Source organism: Melozone crissalis, unplaced genomic scaffold (assembly GCF_028551555.1).
Source record: "Melozone crissalis strain CALT ecotype California unplaced genomic scaffold, PUWL_Pcris_2 ptg000058l_1, whole genome shotgun sequence".
Taxonomy (NCBI): domain Eukaryota; kingdom Metazoa; phylum Chordata; class Aves; order Passeriformes; family Passerellidae; genus Melozone; species Melozone crissalis.
In genome coordinates this window covers 17402-42001 of record NW_026535836.1, presented here as the reverse complement: position 1 = coordinate 42001, position 24600 = coordinate 17402, and the positions used below count along the sequence as shown (strand labels likewise).

Genomic DNA, 24600 nt, shown 5'->3' with positions numbered 1-24600 from the left:
GGGGGGAAAAGGGGAAAAAGGTGAATTTTGGGTTGATTCTGTCTTTTTTTTGGAATTGAGTTTTCCCCATTTTTGGTGTTAATTTTGAGAGAATTTTGCTCATTTGTGGGTGAATTTTGGGTGAATTTTCCCCATTTTTGTTGTTTATTTTGAGTGAGTTTTGAGAGAATTTTCCCCATTTTTGGTGTCAATTTAGAGTTAATTTTGGGTATATTTTGGGTGAATTTTCCCCATTTTTGATGTTAATTTTGGGTTCATTTTAGGTGAATTTTTTGTAAGTTTTGTTGATTTTCGGTGGGAATTTTAGGTGAATTCTAGGTGAATGTTGGGCTGATTTTCACTGAATTTTGGTTTAATTTTTAGTTAATTTTGGATTTCTTTGGGGCAAATTTTTAGTGAATTTTGGGCAAATTTTCTCTATTTTTATGTCAATTTTGGGTTCATTTTAAGATGATTTTCAGTGAATTTTGGGTTGATTTTGGGTTGATTTTAAGGGAATTTTAATTGAATTTTGGGTCAATTTTTTGGTAAATTTTGGGTTTAATTTTGAGTCAATTTTTAATGAATTTTGTGTTAATTCGAATTGAATTTTGGGTGAATTTTAATTGAATTTTGTCCTATTTTCCCCTTTTTTGGTGTTAATTTTCAGTGAAATTTGGGTTCATTTTTGGTGTTAATTTCTAATGAATTTTGTGTTAATTTTAAGTTAATTTTGGGTTAAATTTCCCCCATTTTGGGGTAAATTTTAGGTGAATTTTAAGTTCGTTTTAATTTAATTTTGGGCTAATTTTCTCCATTTCTGGGGTGAATTTTTCGGTAATTTTAGGTTCATTTTAAATGAATTTTAATCTGATTTTAATTGAATTTGGGGTTAAATTTCCACATTTTTGGGGTAAATTTTTGGTTGAATTTTGGGCTTATTTTGAGTAAAACTTCCCCATTTTTAGGGTCAATTTTGAGTGAATTTTGAATTAATTTTGGGCTGATTTTCCCCATTTTTGGGGTGAATTTTTATATGAAATTTGGGGTAATTTCAGTGGAATTTTGGCTCTCAGGAGGAGCTGCAGCTGCTGCTGGAGGCCAAAGGTCAGAGGTCACTCAGGGGTCACGTGGGGTCACTCAGGGTGGTGGAGCATGCGCGGTAAAGGTGATGATGAGGGCGCAGGTAGAAGTGGGGTGTATCGAAAATGGGAGGAGATGCCATTGACACACGGCACAGAAGGAGGGAATTTTCATTTGGCAAGCTCGTGTGTGAGGTGGCAGGTGTCCAAGGATCCTGCACTCCGTACCCCGCGTGGTTATTTTTTTGCTTATGTGCTATTATTGGAACCAAATTATCCCACATTTAAACCAAATTATATTGTCAATATTTCAAGTGTATCCGATTTTATATATTTTAAGCTATTCAATTAAAATTCCTGCTACCTCTAATATTGTTTGGTTTTTTGATGATGGGATAATTGGGCAAATATAACAAACTGAACAAGAAATGGGGAGGAGAAAGGGGGAGAAAAATCTGGAAGAGGTCTCAGAGAGAGAAAGAAATAGGAAAGAGGTAATAAAGGGACAGAAAGAAATAGGAAAGACGTCTCGTGGGTGAGAAAAAGAATAGGGACGAGGTCTCAGAGGGAGAGAAAGAAATCTGAAATGGTCTCAGAGGGAGAGAAAGAAGTAACAAATGCTCCGGCCCGGGCTCCGCAGCTCCCAGGGTCACCCGAGGGCGCAGCGCCTTTTACAATTCCAGCCAATCAGAGGAGGCGCTAACCAATTTCCAGCCAACCAGAGCTTTTCCCGCCGATGACTCACCGGTTGCCAGGCGGACCCGCAGAGCCCGGCGGCCCCGGAGCGGAATTTGGGGCTCGGGCCGGGGGACGGATCCGCCCCGGGGGGGTCCCCGAGCCCCCTGCCCAGCCCTGGGGCCGATCGGGGGCTCCCCCACCCAGCAGCCGGTGCTGCGGGGCCGAGCGGTGGGAAAGGGGGGTCCGGGCTGGAGCGGAGGGAATGCGGGAGGAAGAGGAGCGAGAGGAGGAGCGGGAGCGGGAGCGGGAGAAGCGCGGCGCTCGCAGCGCCCGCACGCCGAGCCTGCAGCACCCCCTGCCCCGGGAGCAGCGCCCCCAGCCCCGAGCCGCAGGTGAGGGCGGAGGCCGAGCTCGCCCCGGCTCCAGCCCGGGGTCTCCGGGAGGGTTTTTCTGGAGAGTGTTCGGAGCCGGCAGATCCCGGACTCGAGCCCCGGGTATCGCCGGGCTCCCTCAGAGGAGCTTTTTAGGGGGAGAGGAGCCGCGATCGCCCCTCGGAGGGTCCCGGGGGTCCACGTGGGGATGGCCCGGTACCGACGGGGCGGGACATTGGTTTTGGGGATCCCCGTGAGAGCCGGGGCTGTGGAACGGGGGACCCCCGGGGCAGGGAGAGGGGAAGGGGCGATACCGGAGCTGGGGCACCCCCGGCAGCCCGGAGATGAGGCGGGGACGGGACCCCCTGACCCTGACAGGGGCGTGTCCTGGGGTGACTTTATGATGCTCGAACCCCATCGGTGTGTTTAGCCCAGAAATGAGTTCTGCACCTTTCAGGCCGGTTCTGAGAGCGAAGGGGAGGAGGAAGAGCAGCAGTTTGTTTTCAGATACTGCACTCACTCCTCCCCATTCCGGCTCCTGGACTGTTGTGATGCCTTAAGGAGCTGGAACACAGCCCAGACAGAATTAAAAGGAATAAATTTGATTTTTATTGAAGTGCTTTCAAATGCCACACCCTGGCAGTACCGGAGCCACAGTTGTGGCTCCGCCTAGATGGCCCCAGGATGGGAGCAAAAGAGAGTCACGAGATCTCACATTTTTATAAGTTTTAGTCCATTTGCATATAGGAGTTAACAGCCCAATTAATAACTTCAAATGATGAAGTTTCATCCTCCTTGCTTGCTTGCCTGCTGTCATCTTTTCACGTTGTTTATGCTTTGGGGCTGAAGTTTGAAGAGATCATCCTTGAGTCTCCAGCTAGAACAGGATTGTTTTGTCTTCACGGAACGCTCCCGTTCCCGCAGCTCCCGCCCCCATCGCCTTCGCCGCCGCCGTTATCCCGGCTCTTATCCCGCTTCTGTCCCGGGTTTCTGGCGGAGTTTGTCCCGGGTTGTGTCCCGGTTCCGGTGCCCTCCCGTACCGCACATGGCGCGGCTGCGGCGGGAGCGGAGCCGGCGGGAGCGGGAGCGGCGGGAGCGGGAGCGGCGGGGAAAACCAGGAGCGGGAACAACAAAAAAAAAGCCAAATCCCACCCAAAAAATCCCAAATCCCACAGAAAAACCCCCAAATTCACCAAAAAAACCCCAAATCCCACCAGAAAAATCCCACAAAAAATCAATCCCAAATTCCAGAAAAAAAACCAAATATGCCACAAAATCCCAAATCCCACCCCCAAAAATTGCAAAAATTCCACCAAAAATCCCAAATCCCATCCAAAAAATCCCAAAAGAACCCAAAAGTCCCCCACAAAATCAATCCAAAATCCCCCCAAAACCTCAAATCCATCCCCCAAAAAATCCCAAATGCCAAAAAAAGTCCAAAATCTCAAATCCCAGGGAAAAAAATCCCCAAAACGCCACAAAAAAATCTCAAATTCCACCAAGAAATCCCAAAACTCCCAAAAAGAAATCCTAAATCCCACAGAAAAATTCCCACAAAAAAATCCCACCAAAAAAACCCCAAATCCTGAATAAAACCCCCCAAATCCCAGGCAAAAAATTCCACAAAAAATCCTAAATCCCATAAAAAAAATCCCAAATCCCACCAAGAAAAATCCCACAAAAAATCTCAAATTCCACCAAAAAAGTCCCAAATCCCACAAAAGATTTTCAAAACCCCACAGAAAACCCCAAATCCCACCAAAAAAAATCCTAAATCAACAACAAAATCCCAAATTTCACAAAAAAATCCCACAATAAATTCCAAAATCTCACCAAAAAATCAATCCCAAATCCCACAAAAAAATTCCCAATCCTGCAAAGAAAGCACCTCCAAATGCCACCAAAGAATCCCCAAAATCCCACCAAAAAAATCCCAAATTCTATAAAAAATCCCAAATCCCATCCAAACAATTCAAAACCCCATAAAAAACCCAAATTCCACGAAGAAAATCCCAAAAATGACACAAAGAGAATCCCAAATCCCTCAAAAAATTTCAAAATCCCACAAAATCACAAAGTTTGCAAAAAAATCCCAAATCACACCAAGAAATCTCAAATCCCCCAAAAGACAAAAAATCCCCCAAAAATCATGTTTTTCCTTTTTCAGAAAAGTAAAAAATTATCCCTGCAGGAATCAAAATAACTTTATCTATACTAATTTCATGGAAACTATGTAAGTGAATTTATACCTTCAGGATATTGTCTTTCTCAAAAGCACTGAATGATGTGAAATTTTAATTTTTCAGTAAACCTTCAAGCCTTTTATGAAGACAAAACTTGATGACTGAAAGACATTTTGGCAATGATTTAAAACATAAATGATATTTTAATTCTGAAATGTCTAGTAATGGTTTACTTTCTGGAAGCAGAAGTAGTAACCATAAAACAAGGAAAGATTGATGTGCTATGCATGAACAGAAAATTCTTGGATATATTCTCTTTTCTTCTCACAAATGAGACAATATTCCTGAAAACAAAAGTCATCCCTATAAACATAGAATTTAAAGGAAAACATTAGAGCTTGAATATTACAAAGGAGATATCCTTAGGCAAGGAATAATTCAGCTGCAATTGAATTAATGATAGGAGGTAAAAAATAACCCCTTTAGAAATTATTTTGGCATGTTATTAGACAACTCATCAAATACAGGCTTTCTCTGAGTAATTAATTCTTCCCCAAAATTCTAAAAATTTAGATAGGGGCTTGAATGTCTATTATTTAGAATAGTTAGAAATCTATTTCAGTTTTTGTTTCTGGGGTTTTTGTTTGTTTTTTTATGCCTTGGCCTTTTAGATGATTTAAAAATATCTTCCTATTGAAATTTCTTGCTTTTTTGTCTTCTGACACTTCTAGCTTCCTAATAACTCTATTCACAAGAAAATTCCAAAAAAATCCAGAAAAATTCCCCAAAAGTGCCCAGAAAAACCCTAAAAAATTCCCCCAAAAATCTCCCCAAAAAAACCCTAAAAAATTTCCCAAAACTACCCCTAGCAAGTGCAGTCAGTGCCCTTGGCTGCGTGCTTAGCGAATCTCTGTCGGGCCGGGAGACAACACTGTAGATAAGAATTGATAACACTGAGGAACTGAGAACTGAGGACTCTTTTTTTTTCCAAGGCCATCAGGCGATTTCAACAGCCCCGTACGGGCAGCCAGCGGTGTGCGAGACTTCTTGGAGACAGGGAATATTATTTCCCTAACTTCTGCTGAAAAAAGATTCCTACAGGTAGCAGTGGGAATTCTGGGGGGATTTTGGGTTATTTGGGGCGTTTTGAGGGGTCCTGGGGGGTTTTGGAAGGATTTTTGGGGGGATTGGGGAATTTTAGGTGGATTTAGGAGGATTTTAAGGGAATTTTGGTGAGTCCTGGGGGTATTTGGGAGATTTTGGGGGGTCCCGGGAAGATGTTGGGGATTTTTGGGGGCATTGGGGCATTTAGGGGGGGCTTTGGGGCATTTGGGAATTTTGACGGGTGATTTTCAGTTGATTTAAGGCTATTTTAGGTGAATGTGGGTATTTTTGGGGTTTTAGGTGATTCTAGGGTGATTTTGGGCACTTTTGGAGTCATTTTGGGGGAAATCGGGGTGATTTAGAGTACTTTAGGACACCCCCTCACTCTCCATCTCTCCTCTTCCCGGAGCACCGCGGCATTTGTCGTCATGCAGCGGCTGCGGGTCCCAGGCGCCCGGAGCGTTGCGGCACTTGTCCCCAGCCGCCTCCGGAGAACCGGCTCCCTGCCCCCCGTCCGGCGGGCGCGCAGCGACCCCCTCCTCACTGGCGCGGCCGCCCGGCGCCGTGGCGCGCCGGCCGCGCGCGCGGGTTCCCTCCCGCGTCTGAGGCGGTGGGCGTGGAAGTCGGCCTTATGTGTGTACCGCAAGGTACTGGCGGCCGACACCGATGGCCACGGGGAGCTGGACTCGGGGACACTGTTGCGGTGGATGGAGCAGGTCGCCTGGCTGGCAGGTACGTGTCTGAGAGTTCATTTTTAGAGAAAGACCTTCGATGACAGTTTTCTAACTGAGTGAGTTAGTCACTATCGTCTAGTCTCATCTCCTGATGTTACCCATAAATACAAACACCCTTTACAACAGAATCGTTACAAAAAATGTAAACTTTAATCTTACTTAGCTTCTGTTTTTTCCTAAGGGTCTCATTGCAGAGTTGCATTGGTCCCTCACACGAAGAAGACGGACCTGGTGCCTGGCCTGTCAGGCACCAGCGCAGGGGCGAGTGCCTGCTGCAGGTGCAGAGTGCTAACTGTGTCCTTGTGTCTCTTTTGAAGCTGAGAAACATGCCGGTGTGCCCTGCACGACAGAGTCCATGGATGAAATTGTGTTCGGAGACACTGCCAGGTACAAACCAGCTGACAGCACTCAGATGTTTCCCTTCTGCAGGCTCTTATTTGGCAGAGATAAACTGAGGCATTATAAAATGGGAGACAGCAGACTCGTGGACAGCCACAGGGCTGAGTCTCAAAACTGCTCTTTTCTACCTGTAACCTGACCCATGCAGAGAGCAGATCCATCTCACAGGGCAGAAATAAACTCTTGTTAACTTCACTTGGCAGTTGGGATGCCTGGTGAGAAACTGATAGCATCTGGCTCCGGCTTATCAGTTCGGCTTATCTCTGTTAAATAAGCAATGCTACCTATAAAACTTACTGTTACCAGTGTTTTTATTGCTGCAAGGTCTCTTTCGGTTCACTTAACATCTGTCTCTTTCAGCTATTTTATAAAAAAGATAAATGTTTTACATTCACTGAGCACTGAATTAACTGAGTCTACAAATAACAGAGGACTGAACTTGTTTTACCATTTCTCATGGTTTTCAGTGGCAGAGGAAATAGGCCCTTTATTCCTAACGCATACCTTTACAGAAAGCTGAAGCCATTACTTTCTGGGTTTAGTGTGGTTTCACACAGGGCAATCTAGGAATTAAGGAGAGGTTAGATAGGATAGGCTTGGTTGCAGGGGACAGTGCACATGCAGTTTTTGTGGCTGTGAAAAGAGCAACGCTGGCTGATGGCAGTTAAAAACTGTTCATAAGTGTAAAATAAGCATCCGCTCAGACTTGAGACTGTTAGGGCAATGCCCATTAGAATGAGAACTAAAGCCAGTGACAAAGAAGAGAACGTGATCGTACCAAATCTGGAACTCAAAAGAGAATTTCTCGGTCTGTTTCACAATATTGAAGTGTTTGTCTTGTCTTGATTTGCTCTGTGTTTTTACTTTTCCTTCCAAATTTGTTTCTGAATATTTCTATTTCTTCTCTCACTTGTAATACCAATGTTCCATTTGTAATAAGAGTTTCAGGTACCAATCTTGTAACTGTGAAAGAAATTATTTAAGAAATTATTTTTCTCTGCCAGGTCATCCCTAACATCCTTCATGTAGTTTACTGTGCAATTTCCTCAATTTTGCCACATCTAGTTCATTATACAAACATCTTGCATAAATAAAAGAACTCTTGCTTCTCTCTCTGGTAAATTAATAAAATAGTTTAAGTAAGTGGCTTACTGGAAGGTTTATTTACCTAAGCCAGGTGACTAAATCTTCTGCAGGGATTAAGTCTTCTGTGTTTATTATGTAAAGAGAAATTGTCACACATCTATATAGTTCAAAACTTATCTTTATACCATGATAACCTCTCCATCCTCCTGTAATACACAGCAGTTCAGTGTATTACTGAACTGCTGATTTTAAATTGATACCTCTGATTTTAAATTGCATTTATTTAAATGTTGTTAGTCTTCTGTCTGTGAATGATAGTCACTTCATTCTGGTAAATTTCTGATAGTTTTAAGTGGAAGTGTGGTGTTGTGTGACTTCTGCCCCTGCAAATCTGTAGCTTTGACCACTCTCCTATCTGGGAGGGAGCTGGTGGCTCCCTTAGCTGTGCAGTTGGGAACAATTGCCTTAAGAGTTGTGCTTTTTCTTTGCAATAAATAATGCAAAAACTGCTTCTGAGCATCTCCTGCAGAGGCTAATGAGGGCTGTGCACCTGCAGCTGGCCTTGGTTCTTTGCACTGACCATTTCCCCTGCCCTGTGCACCCAAAGGATTCCACCTTGGGTTTCTTGGGTGAGAACAAGAAAAAGAAAATTGCTGTCTAGTTTGTTGTTCCTGTCAGGTCCTCTGGAAGAGCAGGTTTCCTGTTTCCCATTTCCCATTTCCCATTTCCCATCCTACTTCTGCAGTGGAATAAGCAATTTAAGTAAGCCTTTACCTCAGTCCTGTTCTTGGCCAAGACTTGGAACATGAATTCTTTCCCCCTCCAAGAGCACTTTTTCCCTGGAGTTATCTACTCATGTGCACGCCCCTGTGTGCCAGGGGTGCTTGTGGAGTGTGTCTGAGTGCTCCTGCAGCTGTATGGACTCCGTGATTTCTGCAGGATGTGCTTGTGAGCAAAGCCAGAACTCCTGGCTGTGCCTGAGCACACCTGCTGCCGTTCAGACACCGGCAGAGAGAAGCAATGTTGCCATTAAGGTTGTGCAGTGGCTCTAATTTTATTGACCAAGTCTGACTGGAGAATAACAGTGTTGAATTGAACGGTGAAAAATTCACTTTTCTTCAGTGAATTCTCAGTGCAGTGTGGAAGACACAGACTGATTAATGAGATGTTCTTCACCACTTTTAGGAGTACACAGAGAGGCAAACTCAAGCCCTTATAAAGCTGCATGTTTGCCTGCTATAAGGTCTTACTCTTCTTAACAGGGTTGGAGAAATTCTTGCCATCAGAGCAAAGGTGAACATACAAGTCAAAGCCCGCATAGAGGTAAGAGACCAGCACTCTTTTTTCTAAAGATATTGAAGGAATAGAGCAGAGTTGGGAGCAGCAGAGGAGCACAGCGTGGCTCCAGGTTTATTTGCTCCAGATATCTGCAGATATCTGAACAATGACACTGCCCAATGGCACTGCTTTCAGAGTGCTACAGTTGTGTGTTTCCTGTTAAATGATCCATGTCAGAGTAGCAGCTGGGCCCCAAAGAATTGAAGCCTTTGGCAGGTGGAGTGGGCAGGATGGGAGAGGTGGTGTTGGTCCAGGCCAGATCCACAGAATAGGTGAAGTTCAAAGCATTTTTGAAACTTTTGATACAAATGTACGTATCTCAGGTGTACACATGATCTTAATCTTCATACTGCAGGCAGTATGCAATGCCTTGCCTGATCACTTCAAATCAGAACTGAACTTTGGGGGTGCTTTTTGTGCACTCCCATCGTTATGAATGGGAGTGATGCATCTCACAGGTAATGTATTCCAAAAGTTTCTAAAAATTAGAAAAAATCAGAATTTTGGTGTGTGTCAGGCCTATGCCACAGGATCGAATCCAATGTTTCACGTGCAAGTGTTTCATTTTGCTTTGCACCCCTAAACACACTTTTTTTGCACGTACAGACCTTAGAAACTCATTCAGATGGGGGCTCTGAATGCCACAGAAGAAAACGGAAGATAATATCCATAAAACTACGCTTAAGTGTCTTTCCTGGTCTTGTAATTTTACCCTACAAGTGATGCTAAACAAACATAAAAGTTGTGGTACTAAAAAACCTTTCAGGGTTGACTGAATATTGTGATCGCCAGATATGTATTAGTGATTAGAGCAGGTTTTTTACCTTTTTGCTTTGGGTGTAAGGGACTGATAAAAACTGCACTGTATTGTCTCAAATCAGTTGACTATGATGTAAATACTTCTTTTGTCTCCTTCTTCCACCACCTTCTTCCTCATAGGTTGGCATAGAGGTGACAGTAGAGGATGTTGTAACGAAGTATGAAAAGATTGTGACTATGGCATATGCAACATATGAGGCCAAACCAGCTGGTGCTGAAAAGGTATTTTTCCTGCTTTCTCCTAAGCTTGGAGTGACTGAGTTTCTGTGAAATAACCCACCTTTTCTGGTCGTGTAACACAGCAGAAGCACTGTTTATTCTGATCAGTGATAGGAAAAAAGCACTAAGTTCAGACTTTTTCAGATAGAGTCTGGGGGTTTATTTCTAATTTGTTTCTCTGAAATGGTTAGGTTGTTGTTGCTGCTGTCATTATTATTATTATTATTGTTATTGTTTTATTGTTATTGTTTCCATTTCTATTTCCATCTCCTTTTGCACATTTGTTCATTATAGAAGTGACATCTTTGAGGCCTGCAGTTTTGACGGAGGCAAGCCGTGAAAGGGAGATCCTTGTGAGTCTCTCTCCTTTTCAGAAGTTGATTGCAGAGTGGGCTCTTTTATCTTTTACTTCCCCTCTTGGGGAGGTTGTTCAGACAGAAGTCATTATTTTTAAGCTCACTTCCAATCGAAATTGGTTCTTTGCCATTTATGTTGATTGGTTTTCACACCAGGGTTGTTTCTTCTCCCCAGTGTTTGGAAATCAGTCATGGTACCATTGGCCTTCACATCACTGTGCCAGACAGGCACAATCTTTTTAGAATTTTCTTGTAGAGAAGGCCAGACACTCCTCAGACTCTCCTAAAAAAAAACTCCCTTTGCATTTAAAATTCTGCTTTCTTGAATGTGACATCGTGGATCTGACTTTCCTGTCTGACTGCATGTGTTATGACAGCACATCTGGCTGTCATAAACATCCACTGGAGATTGGCAGAGTCATCCCGTGAGCAATTAATACATCCAATCACTACTGCTCTCTCTTCTGTGAGGATGTGCCACAGTTTGGAAAAGAAACAGACTGGAGCAGTTCTGCTAAAACTAAAGCCCAGCTCTTGTCTCTGAAAGGCTAATGGCTAAATTTCTGATAGCACTAAAATGTTATCAAGTAAGAATTGTTTGTTCCTACTTTGATATCATACTCATAACATAAACCAGTTCACCTTTTGCCCAAATTTCTGGGGACATTAATTCAGGATTGAATTGGTGATGATTAACTAAGATTAGGCTTAAGACAGGAATGTCCCAGAGGGAGTTTGAGAGTTCAGTTCAAATTCCATGACAAACTAAAATCTCAGAGACATTGAAGAATATTTTTTTCAAATCCACTTTTCTAAACAACTGTTTCTAAGGTTGAACAGAGAGAATGTCAATATAACCACCCTCTTAATATTTTAACTGGGCCACATGGGAGAATCTAGGAAGCTCTTGAAAAGGGCTGGAAAGGAGGCAGCGAATCTGGAAGAGGGTTAGAGGGAAGAGTCAAAGGCTGAGAAACATTAGTGGCTGCACTGCAAGACACAAAATGTTGAATTTGTCTGTGGTGCACTGCTTTGTGCATTATTTTAATGCTTCTGAGGCTAGGCCTTCTAGACAAATCTCACAAGTGATTGTTCAGTGTCACCTGTGGTGTAATTATCCACATGGAGTAATTTTCTTTAAATTACTACATTTGCTTTGGATGCAGTTTGTCATTGAACTGAAATACACAGGAATTTGCACTGACACCACTGACCAGTGCAACTGTATTTATTTTCTGGTTCCAAAATTCTATCCTCAAACCTTCATATTAAGTTCATCTTTTCCTGTCTTTTTTATTTCTTGTTTTTTTTCTTAAATGAGAACTGTCTTCAACACTGTGTGCTGTCATGGATGTTTGTATTCAGAAGCTAAAAGCACTTTGTCATTGAGTTTTAATGAATGATTCTGAAAGGATAATGCAGAATCTCTTGAACTTTATACCCCATGTTAGTTGTATTATTGAACTGGTCATCTTGGACAGCTGATAGGAAAAAGCTGTATTGGAATAGAAATCCCAATATTATCAGTTAGATGGTGCCTGGGCCAGTCTGACCCTCGCTGCTGGGCCAAAGGCAGCAACTGTGGTGTAAATCACCCCAGAGATACCTTGGCTGCTGGAGGTTGCAGCTGGGCACTGAGCAAGTCCAGGCTTGTCAGGAACTCCGTTTACCTCAGGAGAGAGAGCTTCTGGCGATGGTGAAGAGAAAAAGGAGAGGATTCCGCTGCAGGGTTCAATGTCCAGAAGTTTATTCCATGGTTACAGAGGTCTGGACGGCAGCAGCTGCTCCAGCAGAATAGAACCGCATGGTCTCATTAACCTTTTAAGCTCAGGGACAGGGGGAGGGGAGGTACAGGTGAGCCACCCAACCAGGTGAGGGGGGCTGGGTCTCAGCGGGGGGACGACACCCAGACTGGCCAATGACCCCTGGGCATAGGGGCATCTTTTGAACTTGACCAACCACAGGACACCTCACTGGAATGTTGAGCCTGATTGACAGGACTCACTCAGCATGGGGGCAAGGGGGAAGGGAGAGAGGTATAGGCACACCTGGGAAAGGGACCCAGAAGCTCAAGACACACCGCAACAAGCTGTAGAAAATGCTGATGCCATTTAAAGTTCAAAGTGCACTTTGTTACAATTGTGACATTCAGAATTGTTGTATTTTTTTCCTCTCCATTTGCACAGATTGAGCCAAAACCCATAGAGCTTCGGTCTGAAGAAGACTACCTGGAGTACTTCCTGTCTCTGGACAGGAGCATATTCCGTAGGGACTATTCGGAGGTCCTTCAGAAGGTGATGCAGGAGAGCAGTAAGGAAGGTGAGTTTTCTACTCAGCACAGAAGGTGGAACAAACACTTATGAGCAGCTGGAAGGAAGGAAAAAAGCAGGCAAAGCATCTCCTTGGGGTTGTGGTGTCAGGTAGAAAAGTCTGTGCCAGATTTGTGGGTAGAGGTGCCAGAGGTGTGTTAGGCAGTTACTCTAACAGAGTGGTATTTCTTTGTCTCTCAGAAAGTCCAGATGTAAAAACACAGGGTTGAAGGCCAGGTGTGCATTAAATAGATGTGAAATGCAGATCTTCATGTGGTTCTGTGTGTGAGGTTTCACAGGTTTACAGCAGTAAATAAACTTCTGTGACACTAGTTGTGATGTGGACAGAAGCAGGACATTCATTCAGGCTTATGGCCATGCCTTTGCCAGAAAGGAAAGTAAGAACTATGTTTATGCCCTGAGATGATTCCCAGCAAGCAGAAGTTTCACTATGTGGAGGTCAAAACAGGTAAAAAAGTTAGAAGAACTGAACAAAGAAACAGGTTCCTCGTTATTTATGGTAGTAATTTCTGTTCTTAAAGAAAGTTGTGCTTGTAAGTTGTTGTGTTCCCTCACAAAAGAAATTACTCAAAGCAGTTAGGAAAATATGCTGGTATTTGGAAAATCTGAGCTGTAGCTCCATGTATAAATAACAGGCATTGTGTGGTTTTACTGAGGAGAGATTAAACCTGTTATAAACAAAAATCTAACCTTAACAATTTAGTAAGACTTCGTAGAACAAGAAAACAAGCTATTTGTCTTCATGGTAACTGTCCCACAGGGTTGCAGTTTAATAACCTGAGTGACAAATCAGAGGTTGATGGGTTTTGTCTCCACTGCCTTTCCTGGAAATTTCTTTGAAGGATATTATATATTGTAGCACTAATTCACCTCCTTAAGGAGACAGAACAAGCAGAGTGGGAGAAGAGAGGAGAGAACATTGTGTGTAAAGGCTGCTAGGGAGCAGCACATGTACAAATCATACCCTGAAAGTGAGGTTTGTTTGACGAGTGGATCTTAGGGAACACCTTGAGTAGGTCCAAAGTACAAGTCAGTCATATGTGTCCACACACTTACATAATCACAAAGTTAGCTAATTATGCCACAAGTCAAAAGCACAATTCAGGTCAAGCAGCTCCTAGCACAGATAGGCACTTTTAAAATTACTTGATGTAATCTCATGCCTAAATCTTTTCCTGTGAAACACGACCGAGAAGAATTGAGATTAGCGTGAGGATGCAAGGCTGAACACTTGAAAGTGACATCAGAATTGTTCGGGTAATACAAGGCGGTTCAGATCCTCATTTCAGTCATTTCGCGCAGGTGTTATCTCAGGCAATTAAAAATTTGTAAGAAGGTGAAATAAGTCCTGCTCTAGTCTTAATTCAACACACCTGTAGGGGTGCCCATCAAACACAGTGCAGAGTCTTTGACAGACATTTGAGTTGGTGCTGAACTGCTCTGACAGCCCCTGAAAGCCAGCACACGCTGGGGCTTCAGCTGCTGCTCCCCTGCAGGACCTGCCCCTGACAAAGGGACACAGAACTGTCCTGACACAGGGACTCAGAACTGCCCCTGACAAAAATGGCACAGAACTGCCCCTGGTACAGGGATGTGGGCATGCGCTGAGGGCTGGCAGTAGCAGCTCCTGGGAGAACAGAGAAAACGTCCAGCTTCTTATTGCTTCCCTTGCAAACCACAAGGCTCTTCTGTGCCTTTCTGTTTGTCGTCTTTTTGCTGAGTCTGAACAAGCTGCTCTCTTCACTGGGTGTGCTTTCTTCTGAAAGCATTCATTGATTCATTGCTGCTCTGTTTCAGATCTTTCTAAAGATGAACAGGCCATTTCAACCGAGCACACCTATGTCCAGAGCATGGAGCTTGTCCTGCCTTCGCACACAACCCAACAAGGGAACACCTCTGCTGGACAGATAATGGATTGGATACAGATGGTGGCAAGCATCTCAGCAAGGTACTTTCCTCCAGCATTGTCTCTGCATGTGGTTCTAAGTGGATGTGCTTTTAACGTTCAAGGTTTCACAGGGATTTATTTTATGAAGAATACAGACCCAGGCCTTTGTGACTTGTCTTCCTCCTCACATGACAGGAGGCCTTTGAACTATTTAAGTGGTCCGTCTCCCACAGCATGCCATGCCACTGAGACTCAGGCATTATTCTGTTACACATACAGAGCCTAAGGCAAAAGAGGCTGTGTTACCTTTCTGGGAATCTTTGCAGAAGGCTAACATTGGATACAGGAACGGAAACCTGCTCTCCTTGTGCCTGGTGCAGTGCTTTAGAAACAAAGTTAGTTGTTTAACCAGGATCAAACCAATGCTCACCCTGCATCAAGTGGCATCCAAAAAGGAACAGCCTGCCAGAACTTAGTCTGCAGATCCTCGTGATGCCAGAAGACAAATAAGTCAGAGAAAAAGGATCCACATAAACAGGCTCTGTGTGGTTGGTGTGTGCACAGAATGGATGCATAACCCTCAGCAAGTCCCTTGACCTTTCTGTCCCTCTGAGTTGCACATCCTATGGCTTGCAACAATTTTAGCAGTTTAAAGAGCTCGGGCATCTTCAGGTGAAGAGAACAAAATATATTTTGTGACGCTGCCTGCCAGTGTGACCCAGGCACATAATCACTTAATTCCTCTTCCCTGGAGTCCAACCCTTGTTTGTCTCCCTTCCTGTTCCTGGGCACTGCACAAAACTTCTTTGGAAGCAGCACTCAAGTTTCAGTCTGAATTCTCCTTGCATACCGAGTGACCTAATGCACTGCAGGGACGTTAGATATGTTTTCCCTTTTTATCTTTAATAATCAAATGACTTCTCCATTCATTATTCCTGTGGTTTTGATTTGTATCCAGTGGTTGTACTGATAACAACAGATTTTCTGTAGTAGTTGGATAAACAACTTGTTTTAGTAACAACAGAGTGCACTGACCCTACCCCCGTGTGCAATTCCAGTGGCTTGAAGGGACTGCTGCAGATTTTTGCCGTAATATGACTCAGAATATTTACCTGTTTTCATCTGATAAGTTTTACCTTGTGGGAGTCACATTTAGATTTAAAAAAGGAACGGAGACATCAGCAAATGGAGTACTGGACAAATTTTCTTTGAACTAATTCATGTCAAACATGATTACTCATGTTGAGAATTTCAGGAGTAATAGCTGGTGTCAGAGGCTGGTTGAAAGCAGAGATGTTGTAGTTTTTGCTGGAGAAGTAACTACTCTCACTATGAACCTTTTGTGAGGCCATTCAGACCCTACCTCTGAAGGTGCCAGGTAAGAGTTTCTATGGCCACAAACTGTGATGGAGGAACAGGAGAGGAGGGATAAGCCTGAAAAAATAAAATTCTAAGGGCGTTTTAAAGGTTACTCACTCTCCTTCTCACTTCCCCACCACCTTTTTTTGGTCAATGCATAAAATTGTGCAGATAGCAATAAAACAATTTGAATATTAGTAATATTAGCTTGAACTTGATGGATACTTTCTTATTCCTTACATTTTCAATAAAAGCATTCAGGGTGTACTTTTCCAGAAAGAAATTAATATTTAAGCCTGATTTCTGGCTTGTTCCTCTCCTCATCATTATTGTGTTTGCATCTTTAGAGTGAACATTGTAAATAAAATCAACGCTTAGCATTTTAAATCAGAGGAGCAAATTATTTTAATTTAATTACAAAGTAATTCCAATGTATTATTGAAGAGATGTACCAGCCAGTTAATTAGCTGCAGATAATTGTGTGCATTTAAAAATACCGGTACATTAGTTTTCAAAGTGCAGTTGAGTTAAAAGCTAGAAGTGCTACAAAACTGTATTTTGAAATTTAGGAAACCTCACCATGGAACAGTCTATCCTAGATGTGCACGTGGGCTCCTTACTGAGAGCAATGTGTTGCCAAAAATAAATGTCATATATTGTAAATTGTCCCCTCTTCCTGTGATGCGCAGACTTCCCAGTAGAAAGTGAGGGGCTTTGAATACATGCAGAACTGATGAAGAAACCTGATTTTTTCCTGCTCCAGAGAGCTTGGAAACAATATTCTTTTCACTCAGAATGCATCTGGTAGCCATGTGACGGTTTTTTAATTCTCATTTCATATCATACTAGCAGAAAGCATCTAAAACCAAGCGAAAAGTACCAATATTAAGACTAGGTAACTTGACATGGCATTGCTTGGACACTGTCCCTGGTGCTCAGCCTTCTGTTCAGGTTTTCTTTAATTGTTTAAAGGCCTTAAGGTCTGGCATTTTTACACTGCTCAGGGGCCTGCTCCCCATGCAGTCCTGCAGAAAGCAATGAAACTGTGAGGTAAGCGGTTACGCTGTAGGTAAGGGATTCGTGGTCTGGCTTTGAGAGAGGGCAGTCTCAAGCAGTGAGGATTAATTGGCGTTTCTAAAACGTGCTGGAAATGTAACAGCATGGCATAAGTGGTATCATGATGGCTGAAGCTCGAGTTACATGCTCTTGGAGCTGACCGTGCTAGCATGGAGTAGATCAGTGTAATTTAGTGACCTTCCAGGTCCTGCAAGCCCTGTTTCTGTGGTCAGTCACGCTGGCTGTGATTTTAGCACAGCTGTGTTTCGGTCTGTCTCTCTGTGTTTCTGTTTCAGCCGCCTCTGTCGGTCACAGCCATTCCTAAAGGAAATTAGCAGGTTCACATTCTGGCGGCAGTCCGTTGAGTATGACCGCCTGCTGTTCAAGGCCAGTGTTAACAACACTTTCAAGAGCAGGTAAGGCTCCTCATCTCTCGTCTCCCTGGGCATCTCCAGCACCAGCCTACACTGTGTGTTTCACGTTTCATCAGTAGGATTTTCATTAGTCAATTAGTTATTTTTCAGGTGGGACTTGGAGGCATGTATCTGTATCTGTAACTTCCTATATGTGCCCTTTTTTTGGTTTCACTTTTATCAGTGGAAGTTTTTTTAAAGAAATTGTTCTCTGACTCTCAGTTTAAAGATCATTTGTCACCAAATCCCACTCCTGCAAATTCAGACAATAAATATTCCTCTGAAAATCAGGGATTTTCAAGGGCTGAGTTGCTCCCAGAGATCTGACTCCTCAGAAGATTCCAGCTTCTTGCCAGGATCTTCCCATCTTGGCATTTATTGACAGACTGCATTCTATTTATTGCTTATTTTTGGTAGCACTATTTAGCTACTGCCATCGTTTATTTTATTTCAAAGGTGTGCCTGTCCAGATTGAGTAATTGATTTGCTATGCTACAGACGGTATTTGAGTCAGGCTTCCTGCACACCTGCAGGCACTGCAGTCCTCTCCAGAATGTCTCAGGGCTGATTCTGCACCACTGGCAGCAGCTCAATGATTTATTTAACCTGTCCTTGCAGTGTGGAGGTTGGTGTCCGTGTGGAGGCTTTCAGCGCTGAGGAGTGGGCCCAGGAGCGCCCGGAACCGCAGCGCATCTGCAGCGCATTCCTCACTTTCTCTGCTTTGGACGAAAAAGGGGAGCCATTCACCTTCCCCAGGGTCAGGCCCGCTACTCGGGTGAGCTCTCAGCAGTGGGGTGGGCACCACAGCCTTGCTGGGGAAGCAAGGACCAAGCAGGGCACTGCAGTGCATCTTCTTGCTGGAGAGAAAAGCTCCAAATGAAGCGCTTGCCCTCGAGTGCGAGCTTTGTTATTGTCAGCTTTAGTCTTCCAAAAGTGAGAGGCTCCGTGGAGAATCCTCATGACAGAGATTCTGTGGTTGATGGAGAGAACCACAGAGAAGAAGAATCTGATGTGTTAGGAGATTTTTCCACTTGTCTGTTTCTCGTGCAAGTTCCACTGACCAGATGAAATTTATAAGTATTCGGTGAATAGTTATTTTTATAAACCCTTAACAAAGGTGAGAAATAGAGTGAATAAAGAAGTCTGTGGGAATCAAATCCCATGATGTGGGTGGGCTTTCCAGTCGCTTTGACATGGAGATCTCAGTTCATGTTTCCCTGAAAGTGGTTCGTGAAGCACTTGAAGCAGTTTGACTGCTATTGTTGAATTATTTGCTGTGTTAACACCTGTCACTAATCCTCCTGCTCCAGTTACAAGAATTTTAGAGAGCCAGTGTAGGCAGAAATGAAATTATTTTTTAACATCAGAGACCTTATTTTTTATAGGATGGGAACTAGACAAATTAATCAAGGTGTCTTATGTACTCACTGGGGCAGTAAGTTTACTACTGCGCACTGCAGGCTGTCCAAGAGAAGAAACTGACTTTGAAAAATACAATTTCCCTTTGTGCTTTGAACACCAGATGATGATAAATTAGGTTAATAGTTTATTTGGTGGGTGGCACGTTTAGAAAGAGCAGAATGTGTGGTGCACTGCCCAGCTGCAACTGCTTTAGGACCAAAGAGCACCTGGAGGATGCTGCAATAATACAACTCTTCTATCCCATTGTTTTTTTTCAAATTTCAGAGAATATTGCTTAGGCAAAAAGTAAACCACTGGTTTTCTGGGTTAGCTTGTGGAAAGGCCACTGCACAATTGCTCTTTATTTGCTTGTATTTTTGCTCTGGCATTTGCCCATCTGGAATAAATAATTTTTAGTTGTCTTTTTTCAGGCTTTGTTCTAAAATAATGAGATTTGTTGCTCTCTGGTTCACTTTTCCTGCAGGATGATGAGAGAAGATTTTATGAAGCTGCTGTTAGAAAGAGATTTCTGTTCAACAGGTATAGCTGGGTCACTGGCAGGTCTTGATTTTGAAAACTTAATTTCATAATCCTCTAAATAAAGTAATTGAACTCCCCTTAACATATATATGACTGTTATATGGCATACATTTGCAAATAATTTTGTTTCAATGGCACTGAAATTGTTAGAGGCTTCTTGTCTCAAAGCTGCTTTGCTCTGGAGGTTATTGTGTTTCACTGTCTTTCTTGGAAAGAAAAAGCAGTTATTGCAAACCAAAACTTGATAAAGTACCTGTATTTAAAAGACACTTAAACCTATAGAAAGTGATTTTTCCTAGCATACACAGATGTGTAAAGAACCAGTTTATGCTACTGTCTCTTTTTAATTATGTTTTAGTATGTCCATCGTTTACGCCAGAGCAGAAGAGCCCAGTGACGTGTGGGAGGAGAGAAACAAGGTAATCTGTAGGTGCATAAAAAGCTGTATTTGTGCACCTTTTGGGGTGTGTGAAGCAACTGTTCAGGCTGTGGCAGTACAGGTGGACCCTCGGAAGTTTTGTGGTAATCGTGAGGAATGGATGGATGTGTAACACAGTGAAATGTCTCTTTTGAAAAGGGGGAGTAGATGGTTCACTACTGCTCTAAGAGTGAGTTCAATAGAAGGATATAAAATAGTCTTTAAAACGCGTGCATACAAGTGGTCCCTTAAGGTCTCCTGCAGATTTATCCCTCAGTATCCCCAGCTGTTATAAAAGCTGAATTCTCCTGTGGAGGAAGTAGTTTGGGGTTTTGGTTTTTGTCTTTATCCAGCCACAGAATGTCTGAAAAATTGGAAACCATTTAGTAAGTGCTAAAAGTGGGGGGAGAGATAGCACCAGCGAGATGAACATTGGAATAGCTTAATGGAAAGATAGGGGAAATAATTTTCATTCCCAGATTCCCTGCACCAAGTGTCTCTGGTTTGGACATGATGGGCCACTGACTGTGTCCATGTCCTGTAGTGAATGATGAATTTAGGTGGATTTATAAATAAATTAAATGTTGTTTCAGTGTCCAGTTTTTGTAGCTAAAGCAGCTTCTTTTCCTTTTTTTTTTTTTTTTTTTTTTTTTTTTTTTTTTTTTTTTATGCAGAGCAACAAATGTAAATATGCACACAATGATAAAAATCGCTTGGTTAAGATTTATTTCCTGTGAAATCAAAACCTGTCATAAACACTCTGAGGCTGTATTCCCTTTATGGAGTGGTTAAATGAGAACTCCATCCACTGTAGCCAAGCACAAAGAATGGCTATATTTGCATTTTCTTTGCTTGTGAGCCTGCTGTGAAAAACAATTGCCGAGATGGACCCAGCTTGGTAGCAAAGAAGAGGTTAATTTTTGAGTAGATTCTAATTGCTTAAGAGGAAGATGGACAAAACCATTAATTCGGCGGTCTGAGAGGTTATCTGTATTGTCTCCCTGGTGGTCAAAGTTGCTCTTCACAACTTTATAACTGGAGAAGCTGAAAATAGTGTTTTGTTGTCCTTTAATTAAGATTGTTTTGCCAACAGCCATGTGAGTGCATCAGGAAGCCACTGGAAGTGTTTTAATTCAGAAACTACTGAAGTGTGTTTTCCCTTACAAGGAGAATAAACATTTGTTTGCAGTTGAAGCATAATGATGGGGAAAAAGAGCACCTCATTTCTGCAATGTTCAGTGAAATGTACCCTTACCCCTCCATTTACAGACACGTGTCTTGTGTTTCAGGCGTATTTGAATTACAAAAACATTGCCGCGTTGACCTACGTGGCAGAGAAAACAAAGTGGAAAATAGCCTTGGACAATTCTGAGGATAATGTAAGTGCCGAAAAGAAATTACAGAAATCTGAAAGCAGAGCACCTCCCTGTTTGTGAAGGGTTGTTATAAACCCAAAATCAGTGAGGACACCTGTGTAAACCAGTTCTAGCAGAGGAGGACGCTGCTAGGAAAAGCAGGAGACGGGCAAGGGAAAACAGGGTGTTAACCCTGTTGCAGTGCATGTTTTCCAGAAAATGGAGAGACACCTGGCGTCTGCCAGGGCTGAGTTTCTGAAATGGGGTTAGTGACTGGCAGTTTACTTCCAGATCGTGTCAACCCAGAGGTGTTTTGGGACAATAAATGACTTTTTCAGCATTTTAGTCTGACCTCCTGTGCATTGCAGGCTATGGAACATTGCTTAGTGACTCTTGCATGTAGACAATAGGATACTTAATAAGGGCAGATACAAATCATGAGGAATTCGAGTGATGGCAAAGCTGCCAGTGCTGTGTGTAGGTTGTTCCAGTGGTTAAATATTTCAGTAAATACTGCTGTGCCAAATAAACAGCAAGCAACTCTGTATTTGTATTTAGAGCTGGGAAAAGCAAGCTTGAAATAGCTCCTGGAGACAGGCAGAGACAACAACTGGGGTTGTTCCTCCTGGGGAAGAGGAGGCTTTGGGGAGACCTTGAAGCACCTCCCAGTACCTAAAGGGGGAGGTACCAGAAGTCTGGAGAGGGACTGCACAAGGGGGAATGATCCTAAAGTGCAGATCTGTTCCCTTTTCCCTGCAACTGGAATGACCCCAAGCTGACTTGACAGTTTTTGAAGGTAAAAAATGGCATTCTTTGTGTCTTTGACACAAAGCCACAAGGCTTGTAAGGCTGCAGAGATAATCCAGCCTTGCCAATGTTCACTTAGCAGAGAGGCGTTTTGACAGCTGCACCTCCTGCTTTTATTTGTGATTTCTCAAGTCTAGAAGACTCCTAGAACAACATGATTTCTGTTCTGTGCCATAGAGGAATATTGATGCAGACCTCCTGTAGATGGTTTTTAAAGCTCTTAAGCATTTAATTTTACACCAAACTTTACTTCAGAAAGGTGCTTGCTGGATTAAGTTGGGGTTTATTTCCTCTTCCAAGATAGGACAATCCAGAGAAATACAAAATCTGTGTTGTTGCGGAAATGCAGAAGAAACAAAACATTGCTCATTTTTGATGCAGAAAAAGAAAACCAAAACAACAAACCTTCAAAAGTGATGATGAACCTTACGAATTTTGCATCACTTGGAAATGCAAATCTGTTAAACTTCTCAGGATTTGAGAGGCAATAAAGCACATGAATTTGGGAGTAAAATTCGCTAATTCTAAACACTCTGTTGTACCCATCCTCTTCCGTTTTATGGGGTTTGTGGGAGGTGACAAACCCTTCTTGTGTGTGCATTGTGATGTACAGGTTATTCCCTTTGAATTCTCTGTTTTGGGGTTTAGGCCTATGAATAGAAATAGACCCAAAATAATCAAGGCAAGATAGTACAGGTGGGGAACGAGAGATGCAAAACTGTGATTTTAAGTAGTTATTCAGAGTGTCATTAGTTCTGGGTGCTCTGCTTCACAGAAGAGAGCAAAGGAGAAAAAGAAGGATATTTTGGAAAGGGAAGTGGGCGTTTACTCTAGGGCAAGAGGGCTAAGCCAAGGTGTGGCTGATTTGCCTGGACAAAAGGGTGTGGCATTTCCCAGGAACTCCTGAGAAAATCTGCCTGAAGTCCTAACTATGTAACATTTATGTATCTAAACATTTACAGTAATAATTCTTTGTTTCTAATACATGCTGCCTTTATTTTTCCCAGATAAAAGTCTTTACTGACGAGGAGGGTGATACTCGGTTAATGAAGGTGGAGATGGAGGTCAACGTGCCATTTCACATGGCCGCCTTTCTACTCTTGGATTTCAAGCATCGTCCAACCTGGGACAAATACATCCTGTGAGACCCTGTCCCTGTGTGGGGCTCTGAGCCCCCTCTCCTCTCCTCTCCTCTGTCACAGGCACATCCAGTGAGACCCTGTCCCTGTGTGGGGCTCTGAGCCCCCTCTCCTCTCCTCTCCTCTGTCACAGGCACATCCAGTGACACCCTGTCCCTGTGTGGGGCTCTGAGCCCCCTGGCCTCTCCTCTCCTCTGTCACAGGCACATCCAGTGACACCCTGTCCCTGTGTGGGGCTCTGAGCCCCCTGGCCTCTCCTCTCCTCTGTCACAGGCACATCCAGTGACACCCTGTCCCTGTGTGGGGCTCTGAGCCCCCTCTCCTCTCCTCTCCTCTGTCACAGGCACATCCTGTGAGACCCTGTCCTTGTGTGGGGCTCTGAGCCCCCTCTCCTCTCCTCTCCTCTGTCACAGGCACATCCTGTGAGACCCTGTCCTTGTGTGGGGCTCTGAGCCCCCTGGCCTCTCCTCTCCTCTGTCACAGGCACATCCTGTGAGACCCTGCCCTGTTAGGAACAAAGTGTTGTAAGAGTTTGACATCAGACATTTATTAATCAAAATATGGGGTTTGGGTTTTTTTAGTGTAGAAGTAAAATTTGGTTTGTGCTTAGTCTGGTTCCAAAATACAGAGTGCACTGTATTTTTCAAAAGAATTGAATGCTCTGTATCATTCAAAGGCAGGGATAGGACAGAGGTCAACTTTTTCTTAAATAAGCACTGCTCCAGTCCTAGGCAGGTGTATGTTAAAAGTTTTTGTACAAAAACCCAAAACTAGTAAAAAAAAGAAAAAGTTTAAAGTAAGAACTGAGGTGGATATATTGTGCATGCTAGCTTTAAAAATTAGGGAAAAGCTGGACTCCTTCATGTTTGTGCTGTTGGAGACACTGATGCTCAATTTCACAGTCAAAATGAGAAATCAAGAAATGGGGTCCTTCAAAATGCATATTTTCAAAAAATAACATGTTTGAAAGTTTGTATGATTTGAAACAAGTTTTGGAATGGCTCTAAAAGGTGTTTGGGGTTTTTTATTTACCTTTTATGGTGTAGAATAGTGATTAGAGACAGTTGAATTGAAATTGTACTGATTTGATATGGTGAAGCATTTTCAGTTAGTTATTCCATCCTGAAAGATTTTTACCTGAGGGTGGAACTTCAGGGATATTTGAAAATCTGCAAACTCTACTGAATTTACAGCTTGTAACAAACAAAACCTAAAGAAATCCTGCTGATGAGGTGTTGCAGAAAACCTAAATGTTTCACTCTCTCCGCCTTGCTGCTGGAACATGAAAATGAACGGTCCAGTGTCAGGATGAGCCTGTTTGCACTGAGTGTGTTGGAGGAGCTGCAGTTGCACACACAGGGCCTGAGGTGTGTGCTCAATGTCTTCACAGGGCGTGTAAGGTCGTGGAGGATGTGAGTCAGAGCGAAAAGATTTACCATCTCACGTCTGGCCCCACGGCAGGCCGCCAGCCCAGGGATTTTGTCGTTCTAGTATCCCTAAGGGAGCCTTTCCAGGCAGAGTGAGTATGGCTCTGATTTTAACTCTG

The 24600-nt window shown here is 43.2% G+C and overlaps 1 protein-coding gene across 1 annotated transcript in view; it reads left to right on the top strand.

Annotated features, from left to right (window-relative positions):
• Positions 1 to 5825: 5825 nt before the first annotated feature.
• Positions 5826 to 24600, top strand: part of LOC128944335 (acetyl-coenzyme A thioesterase-like) — a gene marked incomplete at its 3' end in the record, with an annotated part of 28854 nt that continues 10079 nt past the window's right edge. The window contains exons 1-13 of the mRNA XM_054287518.1: positions 5826 to 6129; positions 6449 to 6518; positions 8879 to 8939; positions 9894 to 9995; positions 12535 to 12667; positions 14476 to 14626; positions 17278 to 17397; positions 18013 to 18169; positions 19280 to 19335; positions 19694 to 19754; positions 21043 to 21132; positions 22923 to 23056; positions 24445 to 24573. Coding sequence (XP_054143493.1) covers positions 5826 to 6129; positions 6449 to 6518; positions 8879 to 8939; positions 9894 to 9995; positions 12535 to 12667; positions 14476 to 14626; positions 17278 to 17397; positions 18013 to 18169; positions 19280 to 19335; positions 19694 to 19754; positions 21043 to 21132; positions 22923 to 23056; positions 24445 to 24573 — 1568 coding nt within the window. The remainder of the gene's footprint in view (positions 6130 to 6448; positions 6519 to 8878; positions 8940 to 9893; positions 9996 to 12534; positions 12668 to 14475; positions 14627 to 17277; positions 17398 to 18012; positions 18170 to 19279; positions 19336 to 19693; positions 19755 to 21042; positions 21133 to 22922; positions 23057 to 24444; positions 24574 to 24600) is intronic.